Source organism: Strigops habroptila, assembly GCF_004027225.2.
Source record: "Strigops habroptila isolate Jane chromosome 13 unlocalized genomic scaffold, bStrHab1.2.pri S16, whole genome shotgun sequence".
NCBI classification, from domain to species: Eukaryota; Metazoa; Chordata; class Aves; order Psittaciformes; family Psittacidae; genus Strigops; species Strigops habroptila.
This window is the reverse complement of record NW_022651054.1, coordinates 9,524,474-9,544,305: the sequence shown is the minus strand read 5'-3', so window position 1 is coordinate 9,544,305 and position 19,832 is coordinate 9,524,474. Positions and strand designations below refer to the sequence as shown.

At 53.8% G+C, this 19,832-nt stretch overlaps 1 protein-coding gene across 6 annotated transcripts in view; it reads right to left on the bottom strand.

Annotated features, from left to right (window-relative positions):
- SMG6 (SMG6 nonsense mediated mRNA decay factor) overlaps nucleotides 1-19,832 on the bottom strand; it is a 107,814-nt gene that overhangs the window by 63,022 nt on the left and 24,960 nt on the right. For all 6 annotated transcript variants that reach the window (XM_030472923.1, XM_030472921.1, XM_030472922.1 and 3 more), the window contains exon 10: nucleotides 18,282-18,427. In XM_030472923.1, the coding sequence (XP_030328783.1) occupies nucleotides 18,282-18,427 (146 nt within the window). The remainder of the gene's footprint in view (nucleotides 1-18,281; nucleotides 18,428-19,832) is intronic.

Sequence of the window (19,832 nt, the reverse complement as noted above, 5' to 3'; positions counted from 1 at the left end):
GCACTCATCTGCGCCCTAAAGAGCCTGGGAACATGGAGGCACTCGCTCAGCCCCCCTTAATACCCTGCAAAGAGCCTGGGAATGATGGGTAACTTTCCTGGAAAGATGCTCCCTGGCTCAATTTGCAGACACAGTCATAGAATCACTGAGTGGTTTGGGTTGGAACATCCAGTTCCAACCCCCTGCCACGGGCAGGGACACCTTCCACTAGAGCAGGTTGCTCCAAGCCCCTGTGTCCAACCTGGCCTTGAACACTGCAAGGGATGGGGCAGCCACAGCTTCTCTGGGCACCCTGTGAAGGCCAGGCCTTGTGCTGCAAATTAACTGCAGGGTTAACTAATGACAGCAGCCGCAGCCCTCCTGGTACCCTGTGGCCGAGTTGGACACCACCACCTGCAGCACACAGGCCTGAATCCCTCCCAGAGCAACCTGGATGCCTCCAATCCACCTCCCCACTCCAACCTCTCCCCATGGAGAAGCAGGAAGACCTCAGGGTGGGGGAAATCTCTGCTGCAGCACCCAGACCCAGCAGCACTTGCCACCCATGTTCCCAAAGCAGCCAGGGCCGCCCAGGAGCCTGCAGCTCCCTCTGCTCTGTGCTGAAACCCCGTCTTGTCCGAGGGAGGGAAGGAGGGAGGCCTAGGAGGTGAGGAATGCCGGGGGCCTGGGGAGGATGGAGCAGCTCTCCCTGTGGAAGCCATTAGATATTCAACACTTCATTTGTTTCCAGCCGTCCTGGACTGCAGCGCTGGGCTCTAGGACAGGAGGCTGTTCTCTGACGTAACCAGGAAGCAGCTGCAAAATTAAGGAATCCCTCATGACATCATAAAAAAGGGTAGATGGTTTACAGGGGAAGGTATAAAAGTTAATGACATATTCCCACCCGAAGCAGCAAACTTGCCCGAGAGCCACAGGGGAAGCCAGGCTCTGCCCGACACCAAGGGGCTGCCTGCCCAAGGGCTGCCAGCTCCCTCCGGATGAGCCAGGAGCTGACCATCCCCATGCAAAGGGCTGGCTCCTTGCACCTGGGGTGTGATAACCAGCTCCGTATATCCTTCCTGGCCCTGACAAACAGAGCTTGGGGCTGGGCAAAGCAATGACTTGACTTGTGTTCTGGGGACTGGCCAGGAGTCACCGACAAAGAACATCATTGTGAAGTGACTCAGGAAGAGACGGTTTTTCCTTTCCATGGGGAAAGCAGATACGAGCACAGAGTGCCCCCAACACCCCGATTTCTGCAGCTCTGGAAGACCAATAGGTCCTGCAAGAGGAGGTCAGAGCAGTAGCACACCATCCCTCCCCTCCATGCAACCCAGGCTAGGACAGAGAGAATGACATTAGCCTCGAGGACAAGCATAGAGCCATTTCCACTTGAAAAGGGAAAAGGATAGTGGTTTAAAATTAACTGCAGCCTTTTCCAGGAAATATCAGTGGAAAGAAGCAGCCATTTTTAGAACTGTTATTCTCAGAAATTTCCTGAAAAGACCCATCAGTCAAAACACAGATTGAAGCCATTTCCACTTGCACTAAGCAGCACGTCGGAGCTCTCCCTCGGTGCTTGGGGTGCCTGATCCAGCTTGGCAGGGTGCTGCTCTGCACCCCTGGCCCCAGCGAGGCTGCAGGAGTCTGTGGATGTGAAACACCCCACACAGAGTCAAACACTCCTCCAGAAACATGTATGCCTCTGTTTTCAGTAGCCATATTCACACTGAGACACGCCAGCCCCCAACCATCACAGCTGGGATAAAGGCACCTACAGTCCCACCACACTGGCAAAGCCTAAAGAATCATCAGAGGAACTTAATTCTCAGCACTGCCCTCACCAGAGCTGCTCCAAAAGGGTGAGGTGATGTCAGGACTTCCAACACAGGCACAGCAAAACCTTCACTTGCCTCAAGGTTCTCTGCACAATCCCCAGAGCCACCGGTTCTGCTGCCAACGACTGACAGCAACACGAATCTGACCTGTCTGGCAGCTAAAAGACTGGCAAACCCAAATGTACGTCACTCCTGGCTAGCTTGGAAGAAAGTCTGTCCCTCCAAGCTGGCAAGTCAGCTCATTAGCACGTATAAAGCTCTTGACCAGCCTGGCACCAGCTGTCTCCTGCTGCAGAGGGAATATTTGCTGGTAGATGCACAAGCAGGATGGGACTGGAGTGGCTGAAAGGGCCTGGAGGCAAGCAGGGTTTGGTACATGTGAAGGGCATCTGGATGAAACAGGGAATACTGCACCAAAAGAAGATGTGGATGTGATGAAAGATGTTGGATGGCAGGGGGTAGGAACTGGATGATCTTTAAGGTCCAACCCAAACCATCCTATGAGGGATATGTTGCGGCGCTGCAGTGATGCAGCCTGATATAAGAAACCCCCTGACGGCCCCATCCTGTGCCTGCAGAGCTCTATCAGCCTTTCTTGAGGAAGCCAGCTGCACAGCCAGACCCCTGAACCTCACCCCAAACGGGGCAGGGAGGAAACCAGGCTCCTCAGCACATGTGCTGGAGGGAACACGCTGCCATGGGAGCCCGGCTCGGTGCTACACAGCAGGCATGGCAAGCTGCTACTAGCATCCCACCCAGGAGCTGCATGCGCCCAACCATAATTGTGTCAGATGTTATTTACAACGGGGGAGGAGGTGTGAACAGGGCTTCCCAAGAGATTTACTCCAGCCCGGAGTGAAGTTGTACCAGGACAATCGCAGCAAATAAAAGGCAGCCTTTTTCCACCCTCTCCGTGCTGGAGGTGGGCATGTCTTTGGCAGCAAATGCGAACAGACAGCCTGGAACATGCCTCCTCTGGTGTGATCCTTGGTGAGAGCTTTGAGCCTGGAGGGAAAGTTAATGAGAGAAAGCGCCTGCAAACAGGCACATTTGGAGAAAGCAGCCCTTTGATGGGGCAGGAACCGCGAAGTGCTGAGCTTCCGTTTTAACATATTCCCTCCTTTGCTGCTCTTCTTTTTACAGCTTCCTGAGGGTCACTTTGCAAAGCAAATGCCAAAATGTAAAGCTAAACCCACGGACCCCCCTGACTAAAAGGTCCTCGCTGTATGCGTGCAGGCCTGAAGTCCATCCTCACCTCCTGCTCCAGCCTCTGGCCACCTCCAGTGCCCCTGGGTGATGCCAGGGGCATCCCCAGCCTCAGTCACACAGCCCAGCCACTGTGCCTACAGTAAAGCTTACCTAACACTTTCCATTGTAAGACCCTGGGTTTAGTTCCGAAGGACTTTGCCAAACTTTAACCATTTAGGCTGCAATCCTTCATGCCAAAAGCTTTCTTCGAGCTGAATTTATGGGGAAAATTTCATCTACAAAAGGTTGAGGCATTTGCCAGAATGAGGTTAGGGAAAATAGATTGTTCTTCTCAAGTTAAAAATTCTTCGACCACTTCAGTGAAATCCCTCTCACCTTCACACTTTGGAGCAGGAACCAGCAGTTTGGCAAGGGATGGCAACAGGGTCTGGACGTGCCTTCTACCACTTCCATCCACCCCTGCTTTGCCAAGGCAGGGGCGTATGGAAAGCTGGGTGCTCCCTATCAAATAGCTCTCATGTGCCACTCCAAGTGATGCATCAGCTGGTTCATCTGCTTGGATACACAAGGGAAGGAAAAACCAAACCTCTGGGGCCCCCAACACATAAGGGATGTGGAGCTGTTGGAGTGAGTCCAGAGGAGGCCACAGAGATGCTGCGAGGGCTGGAGCAGCTCTGCTTCGGAGCCAGGCTGAGAGAGCTGGGCTGGGGCAGCCTGGAGAAGAGAAGGCTCCTGAAGGGGACACCTTAGAGAAGCTCCAGTGCCTAAAGGGGCTCCAGGAAACCTGGAGAGGGGCTTTGGACAAGGGATGTAGGGACAGGACAAGGGGAATGGCTTTAACCTGCCAGAGGGGAGATTGAGATGAGCTCTGAGGCAGAAGTTCTTCCCTGTGAGGGTGCTGAGGCACTGGCACAGAGTGCCCAGAGAAGCTGTGGCTGCCCCATCCCTGGCAGTGTTCAAGGCCAGGTTGGACACAGGGGCTTGGAGCAACCTGCTCTAGTGGAAGGTGTCCCTGCCCATGGCAGGGGGTTGGAACTGGATGAGCTTTAAGGTCCCTTCATCCCAAACCAGCCTGGGATTCTACGATTCAGGTGAGACACTGGAGAGGGAAAGGCAGGCCAGGGAAGGTCATTATTTATGTGTCCCTCGCTTGCAGGCTGGCCATGGTGACATGGAGATGCTGGGCAACTCTGCTCTGAGCAGGAACAAAGGCAGTTCCTGAAGGATTATGTTTTTAGGAGAACTCCATCTCCTGCATCTCAAGGTGAGCAGTCAAGAAACCAGAAAACCTGTTATTTCCCTTCAGCTCCATTCCCCAGCTGTGCATGTCAGAGATACCATGCAGAAAGCCATCCAAACCTGAGATGTTTTAAGACAGAAGCCAGTGAATTTACACTATCTAATTACTTGGACGTGAACCTTCCAGCTCTTCCTACGCTCCGTGCGGCACAGAGCATGACGATAACACTTCATCAGCGACTTCTCTGTAAAATTCCCATGTGAAGGGAAAGGAATTTTACAAGCAAAAGGACAACAGGAAAATTGAGCCCAGGATCTCTTCGCCACGTCATCATCTCATCTATCACAGGAGGCCTTATCTGCGTTTCACCACACCTCAAGTGCATGGAAGTGCTGCTGAGCGCCGGCTTCAAGGCTCACTCTGGAAACAACCCCTCACAATGTGTCGTGGAGAGGACACAGCCACATTCACCCACCTGAGATCTCGTGGTGTACATGGACAATGGTCTTCTGTGGAAATTTGGAAGTAAATCTGTGCCAAAGGGAGGTTCTCAGGTGTCAAGTGAGCGATTCCCTGCGGAATCGGGCTGAGACCACCGGCACAAACCCACAGCACACAGAGAACCCATTCCAGGAAGTTTAACATCCGAGCCCCTTAGTAAGCAAATATGATCTCAGTGCTCCAACAACTTAGATGCAGCCGGAGCCTCAGGTCCCCAAACCCCGTGCAGACTGCAGCACACTCACCCCAGCTATTGTGTGCCCCCCTCGTCACAGGACTCAGTAACTAAAAAGCCTGAACCTTCCACATTCATTAACAACCATAAGACATAACGGGTTTATGCCAAATTCCTCTTTCCCCCTGTGATTTGAGATAGGATTGGCATGCCCATGAAATTCCCTGCAGCTACTGTTGCTGCACCATTCCCAGCGGGCCCATCCACAGGGAAAGGCTGCACTGGAGGGTGATGGCTCAGCCCTGGGGTGCCCCAGCACCCCTTTCCTTTGCGGCTACACATCTCCTGTGCGGAGAGCCCGAGGGATCCTGCTCCCGTACAGCCAGCGCCGTGCTGTTTCCTGCAGAGAGTTGAAAACCTGTTGCAGTTCCAAAGCGAGCTTCGGTTTCACTGTGAGCAGCAGCTCCGAGACTCACAGTTACTATACAGCCGAATAAAATAGTTTTTCATAAATTTAACGCCAGCATGTCTGTGTTTGGAAACTTTGAAAATCCATGTTGTATGGTTTACTGCACTGGAAAAGGTGCCAACAGAGTTTCAAAGGAAGGGAAGTGTATAACTGTTTCCTTTCAAATGCATTTTCCAATGGGATCCATTGAGGGAAAAGGCTGGAACTAACTAAAACATTATTAAAAACTGTTATGAAAAGAGACAGAGAGATGGAAAAAGATAGACAAAAACTCCAATACACAGCCGAAAGGGAGGGAGGGAGACAGGCAGGAAGAAAGGGGATACGGGCAGAAAGTCACTTTGGGTGGGGAAAAGCGGGGCGAGACGGGGAGTTTTAACTGGCAGTCGCCCTTCGTGGTTTCATATTGTTGCAGATCAATTGATCAGGATCTCAAGTGCTGCTGGCCCGGTGGCACAAGGCGAACCACAGAGTTGGCTGCGAGTGCGGCGCTCGCGAACTGCTGACCTTCACTTTTCAACCCAAAAATATTCCTTGGGAAACAGTTCCCCCAGGTTCCAAGCCGAGCTGCCAAGCGAAAAACAAGCACTACTAACCTGAAGTAACACCCTTCCACCAAAGCAACAACTAGGACTAGTAACCTGAAGTAACTCCCTAGTCTGATTCAACTAGCAGTAACCCAGCGTGACATGTGTGCAGGGGCTTGGCTCTTCCCTATTCCCTGAGTGGAGCGGTGAATTCTCCAATCCCTGACACCAGGGATGCAGGAATCAGCCCTCGCACTGCTCCAACGCGTTGGCCACGCTCGAGCTGCTCTAACAAAGTCTATAAATACCAAAGTGATCAGGTCCATATAGCGCGGTCACAGCCCGAGTCCAAAAACCACTGCTGCAGCTCCACCAGAGCCCTGGGTTTGCTGCCCTGCAAGCGAAGGGGGAACAGAAAGGGGCTGAAAACATACATCAAATACTTCAGTGCCCTGGACACCAGGAGGCTGCCAGGGTCGGGGCCCGGCTGGGAATGGAGCCGGATCTCTGCTGCTCTGCCAGGCTTCAAAGAGCCAGGTTGGGGGTGGGCAGAGCTCAGCGTGCGCCTGCAGAGCTCCAGGCCTGTGGTTCTGCGGGGTGTAGTAACCCTGGGCTGTAGCACACATGTCGAGGGATGAGGGGGAAAAAAATAAACAGACAGACAAAAGAATGAGGATGCTCTGCCAATTCCAATTGTGCAGCTTTTATTTTAAATGCTTATCAAGCTGAGAAAGAGCAGAGTTCTTGGAAAACAAGGTTTCCTTTCTTCCCATGCCAGTGTCAAACACCCTCAAGGACGGGTACAGCAGAGGCGCTCGCTGCTGGCCGCTCTTTCCACAGCCACCATCCCATCCCATCCCATCTGCCTCGGAAAGGGTTTGTAAGGAACAGCCTTGGTGTTTCTGCTAAAAAGATCTCTGATTTTTAGGGTTTTTTTTTTTTATTAATCTCCAATCTGGCTGGGTTCAAATTATGGCCAATTCCCCACCAACACTTCTGGCTAATAAAAATCAATTTTTACAGGCCCTAATTACTGCTTTCGCTGAACTGCTCGACAGGAAGCTGAAAGGCTGCAGCTCTCCAGACAGCAGCAGACAGTAAAAGCAAGGCACCCGTGAGTAAAGCTACAAGAGCGAGTGACTCAGAGGAGACGAGCCGCCGGAGGGGCGGGCGCAGGGGGGGGGGACACACTCGCGCCTGGCTGGAGCGTGAGACACATCAACACACCGTGCGCACGGGTCCCCCGTCAGTCACAGCACCCACTACCTGTGACGCCAAGGCTGTTCCCAGAGCCGGGATGCTCCGCAGGGATGCTGGGGATGCGAAGCAGCGAGCAGATTATATTTGGAAAGGGCTGCATCGATCGTATGCAAGTGGAAAAGAGACAGAGCTGCTTCGCATCACGGCTTGGGGACAGGGGATGGAGAGGAGGGGGCTTCTCAGCCCAGCTCCCACCTTTGGTTCTGTTACAAACACAGTTAATTGAAGGAGGCAGAAATACAATCATAGAATCAGAGAGAGGTTTGGATTGAAAAGGACCTTAAAGCTCCTCCAGTTCCAACCCCCTGCCACGAGCAGGGACACCTTCCACTAGAGCAGGTTGCTCCAAGCCCCTGTGTCCAACCTGGCCTTGAACACTGCCAGGGATGGGGCAGCCACAGCTTCTCTGGGCACCCTGTGCCAGCGCCTCAGCACCCTCACAGGGAAGAGCTTCTCCCTAAGAGCTCATCTCAATCTCCCTTCTTTCAGTTTAAAGCATAGCAGAAAGGTAGAAAATTCCTCTCAAAACATGAAGCATCCAGCCTGCTCCCAGCTACATGCACAGTCCCAAAGGCCTTCCCAAGCATGAAAAATAAGCAGGAACCCACTCAGTGACTGCAACCCACAGGCATCCCAGCCAGCGAGCTCACCCCATCCCCGCTGCTCTGCGTGGCAGCAGGGAACACCTTCCACAGAGCAAACACAGAAGCAAAGCCACCAGCCCCAAGCACAAACCGGGGCTGCTGGAGCCCTTCGCAGCCGCGCAGGTATCCCGGCTCAGCTGGGGAAACGTTGTTCTGTGAGATTGATTAATTCTTTTTCCCTTTCTTAACCAGGATTACTTTAATTTTCGAGGCCTAATGGAGTCCAGCTGCGCTGGGGAGGCAGCGCTGCAGTAGTACAAAGACAGACCTTTACACGCTGGTGCAAGCTTGTACAACGGCGAGCGCGCACACACACAAAGCCCTATAAAAAGGATGCACTGCAGCGGGATATTTTTAGTCTTGACAATACAGCACTAAAAATACGACTTTGCTAATACATCACTACAGAAATATTCCCAGTGTCCATTCAGGAACGGGTTTAAAACATTTATTTTTGTTTCCTTTTTGCAATGGTCAGAGAGGAGGGAGAAAAATAGAAACTCATTGATAAGAGGAAACGAGAGAGACATGAAAAATTGAAAACTACCTAAAAGCTCATGGAGAGGTTTATTTTATTAGTTCTTAATAAATATCTTGCAGATTTCCTCAGGAAATACACCAGATCACATGTAAAATAGTTTGGTACTGATGTCAACTGTGTCAGCATATGAAATCTATTAGGGTGAAGCCACAGCAGGGTGATCAGCGTGCTGAAAAACTGCACGGCACAGAGGCGAGGGGGGGCGGGGGGAATCTCACGGCCCTTCCAAATTCTTCGAGAGGTAAAAAAGTCAGCCAAGACGCAGAGAGAGAGAAAAAAAAGATCCCACATCCTGCTTTGCGCTGCCAGCAATGTGAAGTGCCCAGAGATTAATTCTATGTCTGGCCTGGAAATGTGACTTTAAAGCATTGGAGGAGGAGAAAGGAACGAGAAGGCCAGGCGAACCGGGACTGGCACCATGCCACAGACCCCCCCCCTCCTCTTCAAACCCTCCTTCCCAAGCCGTGTTTCAACGTAGACAGCAGTAAACCCCAACAGACAGCAGCTCCCGGGGCTGCCAGGGCCTCGCACCAGCTGGGGCGCGTCTCCTGCTCCCCGTGCAGATGGACCCAAGAGCATCCCTTCCGCTCCTCCTGCTTCTCAGAGACACACACCAGCCCATGTGGCAACGTTTTGCTGGTTGGGGCCCCCCGGGCGGGATGAGCCCCGCTCTCCCAGCACCAGGCATGAGGTCTTCTTGTCAGGCCTTGGCTCCTCGGGCCCTGCTCGGAAGGGTTTATGCTGTTCCCAACCCGCCTTTGGCAGCCGGCGCCTCCTTCTCCGTCTCCGTGCCATTACCCAGAGAGCAGGCGCTGCTTACGCAAGACTGCTCCTCCGCTCCTGGGTCTGGTGGAGAAGCACTTGGAGTTCACCAAGGCAGGGTCAGGGGACCACACGCTCTCGGGAGGGAAAGGAGAAGAGGGAATGAAGATATCCCACAGCCAAAGCATCTCCCGGCCCACAGCGACATGCTCCTGTGTGCCTCTTGTGTCACCCCGTAGGCTGAGGGACCTGAGAGCGCACGCCAAGACCTGTGCCAACCTCAAACAAATCACTCATGCCCTCACCATGCAGCTGTCACCTACAAGCCAGCCCTATGGTCAACTTTAACCACATCCATCACAAGCCACATCAATCAGCGTTAAAAAAAATAACCTTTAAATCAAAAGAAGGGCCACATATCTTCAGTGCCATCACACAGCCAAGGTTAAACTGCCCCAGTCTGTACTGGCTGTGAAGCTGGACCGAGCATCACGTTACCAGGTGACTCGTGAAGGTCATGCTCAAGTCCTCACCTTCCTCCTGACCATCAATGAGCACAGGCAGAGCCAGCACTGTGCTGCCAAGAACCTGCTGTTCGGGCACACGGGGCCCTCAGGCAGACCCTAACAGGGAAAATAAAAGGTCTCCATACATAAACCTGCTCGGGGTCACCTCCTACCTGCAGATGCACTTGAGAGTGGAAACACGGCCTTGGCTATGCTGCTATTTCTGATCCCAGAATTAAGGCAAGAAGAGATCCCAACAAGCCCCCAAAGGTGCTCACTCCGAGCAGAAGCCCCACAAGCACCAGGCACCCGATTCACTGAGGAGCTGCAGCCCATGAGCAGGATGGATTCGATTAGATTAGATATTAGGAGGAAGTTCTTCCCTGTGAGGGTGCTGAGGCGCTGGCACAGGGTGCCCAGAGAAGCTGTGGCTGCCCCATCCCTGGCAGTGTTCAAGGCCAGGTTGGACACAGGGGCTTGAAGCAACCTGCTCTAGTGGAAGGTGTCCCTGCCCGGGGCAGGGGTTAGAACTGGAGGAGCTTTAAGGTCCCTTCCAACACAAACCATTCCATGATGCTATGACAGAGCTGGCAGGGGACAAGCCCATGGGGCAGCCCCTCTGAAGGAAGCCACCCTGACCGAGCTGGCAGGCTGCACAGGGCACAGGGCAGGCAGCCCTCCCTGCCTACACCTGGCAGGTTATAAAACAGCCCCACAAGCTCAATCAGGAGTTTTACAGCTCCACAAAGCAGCATAATTAGCCTAATTATACAATGTTCTCTCTGAGAATTACCCAGAAATACAGTAATTGACTCGGTGCTGCTTAGAAGCACGAGGAAATCAAAGGCTCAACGTACATTAAAGAGTCAGAAACATCTCTTTAAAAGCGAGAGGATTTCCTGTCACGCTGCAAACATCTAAAGCTTCAGCAAAGCCGCTGCACCTGGTGTAAGCCCACTCGGGCTCCCTGGCACCCCTCTTTCTCCACCACCAAAGCAGGGCTGAGGCAGAGCCCCCGGGACAGCAGCCTCAGGCACCTCCTTACTCATTTTACAGCAGGACACACGGACACTTTGTGCCAATGCTCCATTTCCTGCCTTTCATTTCACGCAGCAACGCTGCTTCTTCACCGCAATCATGGTCTTGCTTCAGCGTTCACGGAGCTGGCCCATGCCAGCATGAAAGCCCCCTCCACCCTGACCTCGCTTGTCACCAGCTCTGTCCTGACTTGCTGCTGGGGCTGCTGAAGCTTGGCTGTAAAGCAGACTCAAGCTTTGTGATTACAAATAATTTCCCCTCTACTTGTTGCCCTGAAATGAGATCTCGGTATCAAGCCTGCGTTTGGTGGAACAGTTTCAAGAGCAGACGTAAGGATGTGCTTGTGACAGGCAAAAATCAGAGCCTGCTCCTCCAACCCGACTCAACAGGGCCTTTTACTGCCCTTTGGTTGGACTGAAGAGCCTGACACACCAGCAAGCACTTGGTTCTGCTGGCAACCTTCCCCTTCCCTGCCCCAAACCCCTGCTCAATCTTCTGCCTCCGAAGCCAAGGTCTAGATTTCAGAAACCTGAACTGCAAGTGGAAATTCCCTGCAGCGCGTTGAGTATTGCATCTCCTGCTGGCACTTGTGGCAAGGGGAAAAAGAGTCACAGGGTTTTCTGGACACACGTTTCACTAAGGAGTCTTGCATCAGAGGGCAGAAGCCAGCAGCCAGGAAAATAACTCTAATTACGGTAAATAAATCCCCAAATATGTGACAATCTGCCTTTTAAACAGGAAACAGAGGGGAATAAGCAAAGGAAGACTTTGGTCTAAACATTGCTGCCACCAGCCTCAAGAGCCCAAGAGGGAGGCTCTGAAGACACGTCTGGGCCAGAAGTGTTTTACCTGAACTCTGCTGATGTCTCTCAAGTCCGAGACAGTTTCCTTCCCCGAGAGGAAAGGCGCCGAGAGTTCCTGGCAACTGTGCCAGCCTCCAGCATTCCCAACCGGCTCTGGAGGGTCGGCTGCCACCTCCGGACACACGCCGGTCCCTCAGGACACCCAGCTCAGCACAGGAAACTGTGTGGCTCCAGAGATGAGCAATGCAGGTATCACTCCTTGTGCTGTTTCACCCTTCATCCTGCTCGTCCTGGGCTGTGCATGGACACGGTGAGTAGCAGACATCACTCAGCAACAGGTTAAGGATAAGAAACCGTTGCCCCAGCTCTGTGCTTGCTCACTCTAGAGCCTCTGTGCAAGGCAGGCAGCACGGGGAAGGATGTACACCAGAAGCAGCCAGCCCTGCTCTGAGTTTCCTCTCCCGATTACAACTCAAACCTAAATCAGAACGGTTTGGGTTGGAAGGGACCTTAAAGATCATCTAGTTCCATGCCCTAGGGACACCTTCCACTAGACCAGGTTGCTCAAGGCCTTGTCCAACATGGCTTGAAGCGAGTAAGAGCAGCAACGTGAAGGGAATTTAACACCCAATTCCTCCAAACTTAAGCCTTTGGGAAGTGTTAAGTCTTAACACCACCTCGCTGAAGACAGCGCTGCCCAGTCTCAGAGGGAACCAGCACATCAGGTGCACCCGGGTGAGCTCAGCCCAGACACTTCAGTCCCCACTTGCTCTATGACCAACAAAGCCCTAGAGAAAGCCAGTTACAACACTGCTCCACTCCATCCTCCTTGCACCAAGGGGGCTGCATTTGCATTACAGAGTCCCCCAGGCAGGTGGAGGGACCTCAGGCTCTGCTCTTGATGTGGCACAGCACTGCAGATGCTCAGCCTCCCCAGGACACGAGCCTGTAACACATTATCTTCACCAGTTGTTGTGCCCAAAGCTGCCATGTCCCACAGAGCTCGAAGGTACCAGCTGGACTCTGGTGAAGCACATATTTACCAAGCAAAGAGGGGAATTTGAGAGAACAGGCCTCAGTTCTGCTCCCCAGACAGGGAAAGATCAAGTTGCTGCTTCTGCTATCTACAGCCTGAGGTTTATGAAGCTCTGCTTTGTGTCTAATTTTAAAACCACCAAACCAAAGCAAACCGTCCACAGCACTGCTTTATTTTTAAACCCAGTCAAATGCACTGGACTCCTTTGCTTTCGACTCCCAGCACCTTTTGTCTGCTCCAACATGCAACGTGTGGTTAGAGCTTCATGAAAAGCCATTTGAGACGTGGCTGCAGCAGAAGAGCGGTACATGCTTCCGCCGAGGCTTTTTCTGATGCTGCAGTTAGCTCTTACAGCAAAAGCTGGGTCCGAGCGTCAGAAACCAAAGAAGAACCGTGGAGATGGTCAGAGGTGAGGTTCTGCTGGGGGCAGACACCACCAGCAACAACTCTGGGGATATTTTAAGGGTTCAGGCTTCAGCTTGCAACCAAAGCAGCTGCGGTCAGCAAAGCGAAACACGCTCCATCCATGCGCAGGGTGGCAGCGGAGCAGGCTGCTGGTTGCAAAGCACAGCCTGATTTTGGGGGGGTTCTTTGGGTTGGATGCCTCCTCTCCAGCCAGGCTGGAGAATACACATGGGAAAGGAGTATTCCTGTACCTGCTTAGCTGGTTTGCACTAAGCTATGGATCCTTTGTGGCATCGATCAAGAAGACCTGGGAGAGATGAGCATCTCAGAAGCTGGTGTAAGTCCTGAAGGAGCAAGGCCCACGCACACCAGTAAACCCTTGCAAAGGCTGTAGTTAGCAGATGCTCACTGCGTAAGAGCAGTTTTTGGTGAGCCAGGCAGAGTATGTCTACACACAGTGGCCTCTGCAGTGCTGACCTACTCTACACTGGTGTGGCGGTGCGAAGGGCACAGACACTGCTCTGAATTTGCTGCAGGGAGCGGGATGTGAATCCTCCCTTTCTGCACAAGGTTTCCCAGCCAACCCTATCTCACATGGACAACCCAACCACCTTCCACTCGAGAAGACAGACCCGAAACAAAGCCCAGCCTGACCCTGCCACACCGGCTGCTCTCTTGAACCCTCCTTATGTCCCACGTGCACTTTGACAGCGGTATTGCCACTCGGGTGGCAGGTTTTCCTCCTCATCCATCACCCTCCAGGCTGCTCACCCAGCTTCCCTCTGGTTCAAACACAAGCCACTTTCCCAACCCTCAGCTAAAGCTTGGCCAGAACCTCCCCGTGCCTTCATGCCCCGACTCTGCTCAGCCCCAGGGGGGATGCAACTTCACTCCCTCCATGTGCTGAGGACGCACATATGGCAGCTCCCTCCCCTCTCCACTTCCACCTAAGCCCGACCTCCACACAACCTCCACACGGCCCAACGCGCCCGGCCCGCGATGCCAGAAGGCATCCAGGTGCTGCAGCCTGATGCTTCACACCCACAGCCAGCCAAATTTGCTGGGATTTCCGGGAAGTGTCTCTAGGGTGCCCCGTGCTGCTGCACCCCCAACTTTGGAGAGCGCTTGTTTGGAATGCGGGGCCATTGGTGGGGAGGGGGGGGGCGGGAAGGAGAAGAGAGGGGAAGTTATTCTGGTGGTGGCCTATGAATAACATCCAGTGATTTATAGGAAGTATAATCCAATAATACAGTAAAATAAAACAGTGTGTCTGAGATGGGTTTGATTCCAGGAATTATAAAACAAATTATTAAAGAGAGAGAGAGAGAGCCTCAGAGAGGCCAGATCGGAGTAAATTGGGCACAGATGGGGCTGGGAGGGGGGTTCCTCTCCTCTCCCCTCACCGAGATGCCCCTGCCGCAAGCACGGCTTCAATTAGGCCTTTCACAAACCAGAGTTTTATTTCCCCAAATTACAGAATTAAAAAAAAATTAACATTCTTGGAGTGTTTGTGGTCGGGGAAAAAGGGATCCAAACTTCTCCCCGAGCCGCGTGGTGCAGATGGCTACCAAACTGTTCAAACGGGCCACCCCACTAGGGTGCTGCCCCAGCCAGAGCCCCCATGATGGCCCATCACTATGTCTATGTGATGATGGAAAGCTCCAGCAACTGCATGTCTCTGCTATGTAGAGCAAGTGTCCTTCCTTGCCCCATGGATTTGAGGTCTCCAAGAAGCTTTTTCCTACCTTGAATGCTCCCGACAGGAGGTCAGAGGGCCCCTGGTTGGCCACACGCCTCCCTGCACAATGGGGAGAGCGGCTCACTCGGAGGAACACTGCTTGATGCCGAACAGCAGGGGAAGCACCTCATGTGGGAATTCTTTGGCTTCCTCTGTCAGAGAAAACAACAGAACTAATCCATCTCCCAGGGTCTGCCCAGTGCTGCCCGGCTGCGCAGGCAGCTGAGACCAGCTCCAACGCGCCTGGTGCTGGCCCTTGGGGACAAGCACAGCTCCGCTGCCTGCACCGGGCACAGGCTGCAGGGCGCTGGGTTTGGGTAAGTGGGCTGCAGAAGTGATCTGCATAACCGTGCTGCTCACAGTTAGCTCTGAAACCAGCTTAACACCCCACTGCACCCCAAAAAAGGCTGAGAGAAGTGGGCTGGTTCAGCCTGGAGAAGAGAAGGCTCCAAGGAGAACTTAGAGCAGCTCCAGTGCCTAAAGAGGCTACAAGAAACCTGGAGAGGGGCTTTGGACAAGGGCCTGTAGGGACAGGCCAAGGGGAATGGCTTTAACCTGCCAGAGGGGAGATTGAGATGAGCTCTGAGGCAGAAGTTCCTCCCTGTGAGGGTGCTGAGGCGCTGGCACAGGGTGCCCAGAGAAGCTGTGGCTGCCCCATCCCTGGCAGTGTTCAAGGCCAGGTCGGACACAGGGGCTTGGAGCAACCTGCTCTAGTGGAATGTGTCCCTGCCCGTGGCAGGGGGTTGAAGCTGGAGGAGCTTTAAGGTCCCTTCATCCCAAACCAGGCTGGGATTCTATAAGATCAACTGGCGATCTGACACAAATTGACTTACAGAAGAGTGGCACCCACCAGGAGCCAGAGACACCCCGGAGGACACATCAGAACTGCCATATGGGGACACACACCAGGGCAGGGACATCCCTGAGGGACCACAGCCAACCCACACCCCAGCTAAAGCAAATGAGTACAAAGCAAAGAGCAGCAGCATAAACCATTAACGCACGAGTCCCCAACCTCCCCTGCTGCCTGCGCCTCGCTGAAGCAATGGGGACAGACCGAGCATCACCGACACCAAAAACAGGGGAAGCTGAGACCAAGATGGGGCAAGATAACTGTTTGGTGTGAGCCTGAGGAACAGGGAGGAAAGGTGTGTCTGTGATTAAAAGGTTGTGTTCTGGGCAGAAAATGCTGTAGAAGTTCCCCAAGCTGAGACTGTTTTGGTGGCAACACTGCCCCACAACTGCTAACACCACTGGATCACAGCCCGAAGGGTTCATTAGACACCAGACATGGGGCAAGGAACAAGTTTACAAGTTCCTCAGGAGAAGCTGTGGCTCCACAAACCTGTAAATACATGGCAGGGGAGGGAGGGAGCAGCTAGCCCTGGAGAGAGCTACCCCAGGGCAGCAGGGAAGGGAGGATCTCAGACTGACCTCCCTCCCCAGCCCCAAACCCATGGATCAACTCCTGCTACTGGGAGCTCACAGCTGAAGGTCAGACAGGCCCGTGTGATGGGAAGGACACAGACACGCTCTGATCCCAGATTTGCAGAAGGATTTCAGTAGGAGGAGATCTCTGGAGGCTGTTTGGTCCAACTGCAAAGTTAGATCCAGCTCTACAGACCCGACGCAGCCAAGCTCTGACTACAGCGAGCCTGGCTCACGGCTCCCCCGTAATCCCTGGCAATTGGGATGCAGGCAGGGAGGGACTGCTCCCTGTGCCTCCCCCCGCCTCCCACATGCCCACAGGGCTGGATCAGCACCCTCTCCCACCAGAGCCCATGCTACTGCAGCCCAGGGAGGTGACTCATGTGCTGGGAAATGGAAACCTGCACCTTCCCGACAGCGTTCCTGCTGTATGCTCCAGCCAGTCCTCTGCCCACAGCAACCCACACGCTGGGGAGGGAGCCAAGACCCTCACTCCGTGCTGGGCACTCGGTAATAACTCAGCAAACATTCTCACTGGCCTTTTAAACCCTTTCCTTTTCCTCTCTTCCTTCTGCACCCAGCTCTCCTCAGTATCACAGCGCCGGCACCGAGCCCAACCTGTGCCGTGCCAGCACTCGGCTCACAGACCACGAGGGCAGTTGTGCTGACAACAGGATTTGCTTTGCCAGCAATATTCCCAGTGATATTTTAGGGTCATCAGAGCAAGGAGCCCGCAGGGAAATCCCTGATGGGCACCAGGGATCAGATGGCAGAGCAGTGCCATCCGACCTGCGGGCACTGCATGAGCACTGCCACCTACTCCGCAGTCCCAGCAGGACCAGGTTTGCTTTCTCCAGAGATCCAGAAGCTGGGAGCAGCTGGCAGCTACCCACACAGGAGGCAGGAAACTCTGGGAATACTGATTTTTCCATATGAGATAAAAAGCACTCACTTTCTACCGCTCACACGCATCCACAACTTGGCTATGGATGGAAGAGCAGAGTCCAGTGGCCCAAGAGCTGGGATCATTCCCAGCTTTGCCACAGGAGCTTGCCACACAGCCCAGCCAAAGCTCTCCCTCTCTTTACCACCCGCTCCCATCTGCAGCACAGACACTATTAATACACCTACCAGGGGCCACACAGAGCCATTTGCTCATAATCATAAAGTACTTTGCAGCTCAAAGATAAACACGCTGTCGCTGGTTGGCATCTAGCAGAAGGGAGGGAGGGCAAAGCTGCTTCCCAGCAGGACTGACAGCTTCCCCTGGGAAAGGAGGGTGCCTGCAGGGCTGGGCAGCAGGCACACGGGAGCTGCTTCCCAGCCCCCTGCCTGATGCTGGTTCAACTCCATCAGCTGATCCTGGCCACTAACCACCAGCCTGACAAGTGGCCAACAGGCTCACAAGGGAGAGATGTGCCAGCAGCAGCTCTGTGGGGCTCGGCCTGATCACCCACACGGTGGCTTCAGTTGAAATCCATCAGCTCAAGACTTCCATCTGTGGGATCTAAATCCCAAGTGAAACAATTCTTCCTCTCGCCCAGGATGCACTGCAGCATCCCTGCTCCCAAACACAGACCTGGGTACCTGCTGCCGTGTGTGTTGGGAGGGAAAGACACATCCCTGGAAGCATCACTTCAAACTCAACGGAAGAGCCTGGTTTGGTGGCATCTCTGCTGACCAACGCATTAAACTCCTCAATGGTAGAGACCACATGGGCGGATGGAGGAGGCGATGGGGAGGAGGATGAGTAATACCAGATCTGCTTTGGTCTCTGGGTGCCTCAGTGTGGGGCATAGCCTCCAGCCTGACCTTTCGGAGAGCAGCACCACATCACCCAGCCACCTGCACAAGCAGAGGCGATGCCACTCTCCCGACAGCCAATGCCTCCGTGATCTTTCCAGCCCTTCCATTGCCAGCACAGACACTGAGCAGGGCCCAGGCTAAACACTGGCAAGGCAGAGCCATGGAGCAATGCCTTCCTTCTGTGCTTGATGACTCAAGCTCCAGGGAGATGTGATGCCTCCTCCCTCCTCAGACACCTCCAACCAGCTCCAACCAAGGTCCCTTTGCTGTCCCTACATCCCCAGGCATCCAACCACCGCTCTGCTCCCCCCATCCCTGTTTCCCCCCACGAGCAGGCTGATCCCCAGCCCGGTTCCCCTCGAGCAGCACGTGGTACCTTTGGGCTGGGAGTTGTACACTGCAAACATGTTGATGGCCACAAGCTGGAGCATGCGGGTGCTTCCGATGGGAGGGGGGCTGTGGTGCAGCAGGACCTGGAACTCCCTCAGCACCTCCTCAGCCACCGCAGGGAACGTCTCCATCCTGCAGACAGAGAGAGAGAGTCTGTAGAGCACAGGCTATGCCCTGGGGTGCAGGGTGCTCAGTCAGCACCCCTGGGAAAGGGGAACACCCTGGGGTGCTGTGTCCCATCCAGGAGCTGCAACAGAGGCAGCTGAAGCCTTCCTTAGAGAGAGGGTAGCGAGGGATTGCTGTGTGACCAGCAGGCAGCATTCCTTTGGCAGGAAAACACGGCCTTTATGAGTCATTTCTGACCAACCATTTTTTTCTACTGACTTCTACCAATCTGGGAGGGCTGCCAAGAGGCCAGCAGCTCGCTTGGACCAGGAGCAGCCCATGGGACTCCCAAGAAACCCAGGCTGCAGCAAACTGCACACACTGGTGCCACATTGCGGATGTGGCAAACTCCAAGTGCGTTGTATGTTGGCCAGAGCGTGCTTCCTCCACCAGAACACTGCCCACTCCCTGCGCTCCTCGCCAAAGGATTGGATCCCATGGCACTGAGCCCTGTTCCCTCGGGCTACACGCTGTGATTGAGCCCCTAAACTTCATCACTTAGAGCCCCACAGGACAGGGACTCGCAGCCTAACAACTGCTGCTGGAAACATCAAAGCTGGAGCTGGGCCCTGCAGCGCGCGGCGCTGCTGTCGCTCATCAGGACACAGCAGCCAGCGGCTGCGGTGCCACGGCTGGGGATGGGGAGAGCTTTCAGCACTGCTCACAAGCACCCATGCAAACCCGACACATTCACCCTGCTCTTCAACTGACATCACCGAGGGAATGAGCTGAGGTTACTGCTGGATCCTCAGCAACCTCCCAAAAGAAGTGGGGTCAAAAACTGGGTGAAAAATGACTTTTGGTTGCCCGTAACAGCCCTCCCTAAGAATCCTTACCTGGTATCCCATGAGGACAACTTTATAATCAAGAAACCTTGGAAACTATTGAGGAGGAAAGGTCCTCCTGTCTCATCACCTCTTCTGCTGAGCTTTCTGTGCTACTTCTTGCTCCTGCACTAGAAAAAGCGACAGCTACACCCAGCAAGGATGAGCGCCTCGCAGCAAGCATCCGCTCCAGTTATCAGTGACGCTGTACTGCTGTGGCCACACAGGAGCAAAGGAGCCAAAATCCACAGTGGGTAAAGAACCTGGAGCTGGGGCAGGCAGCCTCAGAGGCCTCCATAGCAATTTCCTCTATCTTCCCCCAAGAGATTCAGATCTGGTGATATCAGTGTGCTACAGGCTGGATCAGCAAGCCACTTCTGGTAACCCACATGGGCAATTCTGCTGGGCTTCCCCAACAGACTTTCAGGACAGTAACAGGCTCTATTTTTAAAGACAGAAATGGCTTGTTTCTTCTGAACCATATTTCACAGATGCCTTTCAACAAGAGGTTCTGCTTATAGCAGCAGGGGCATCCTCTCCCCGGGCAC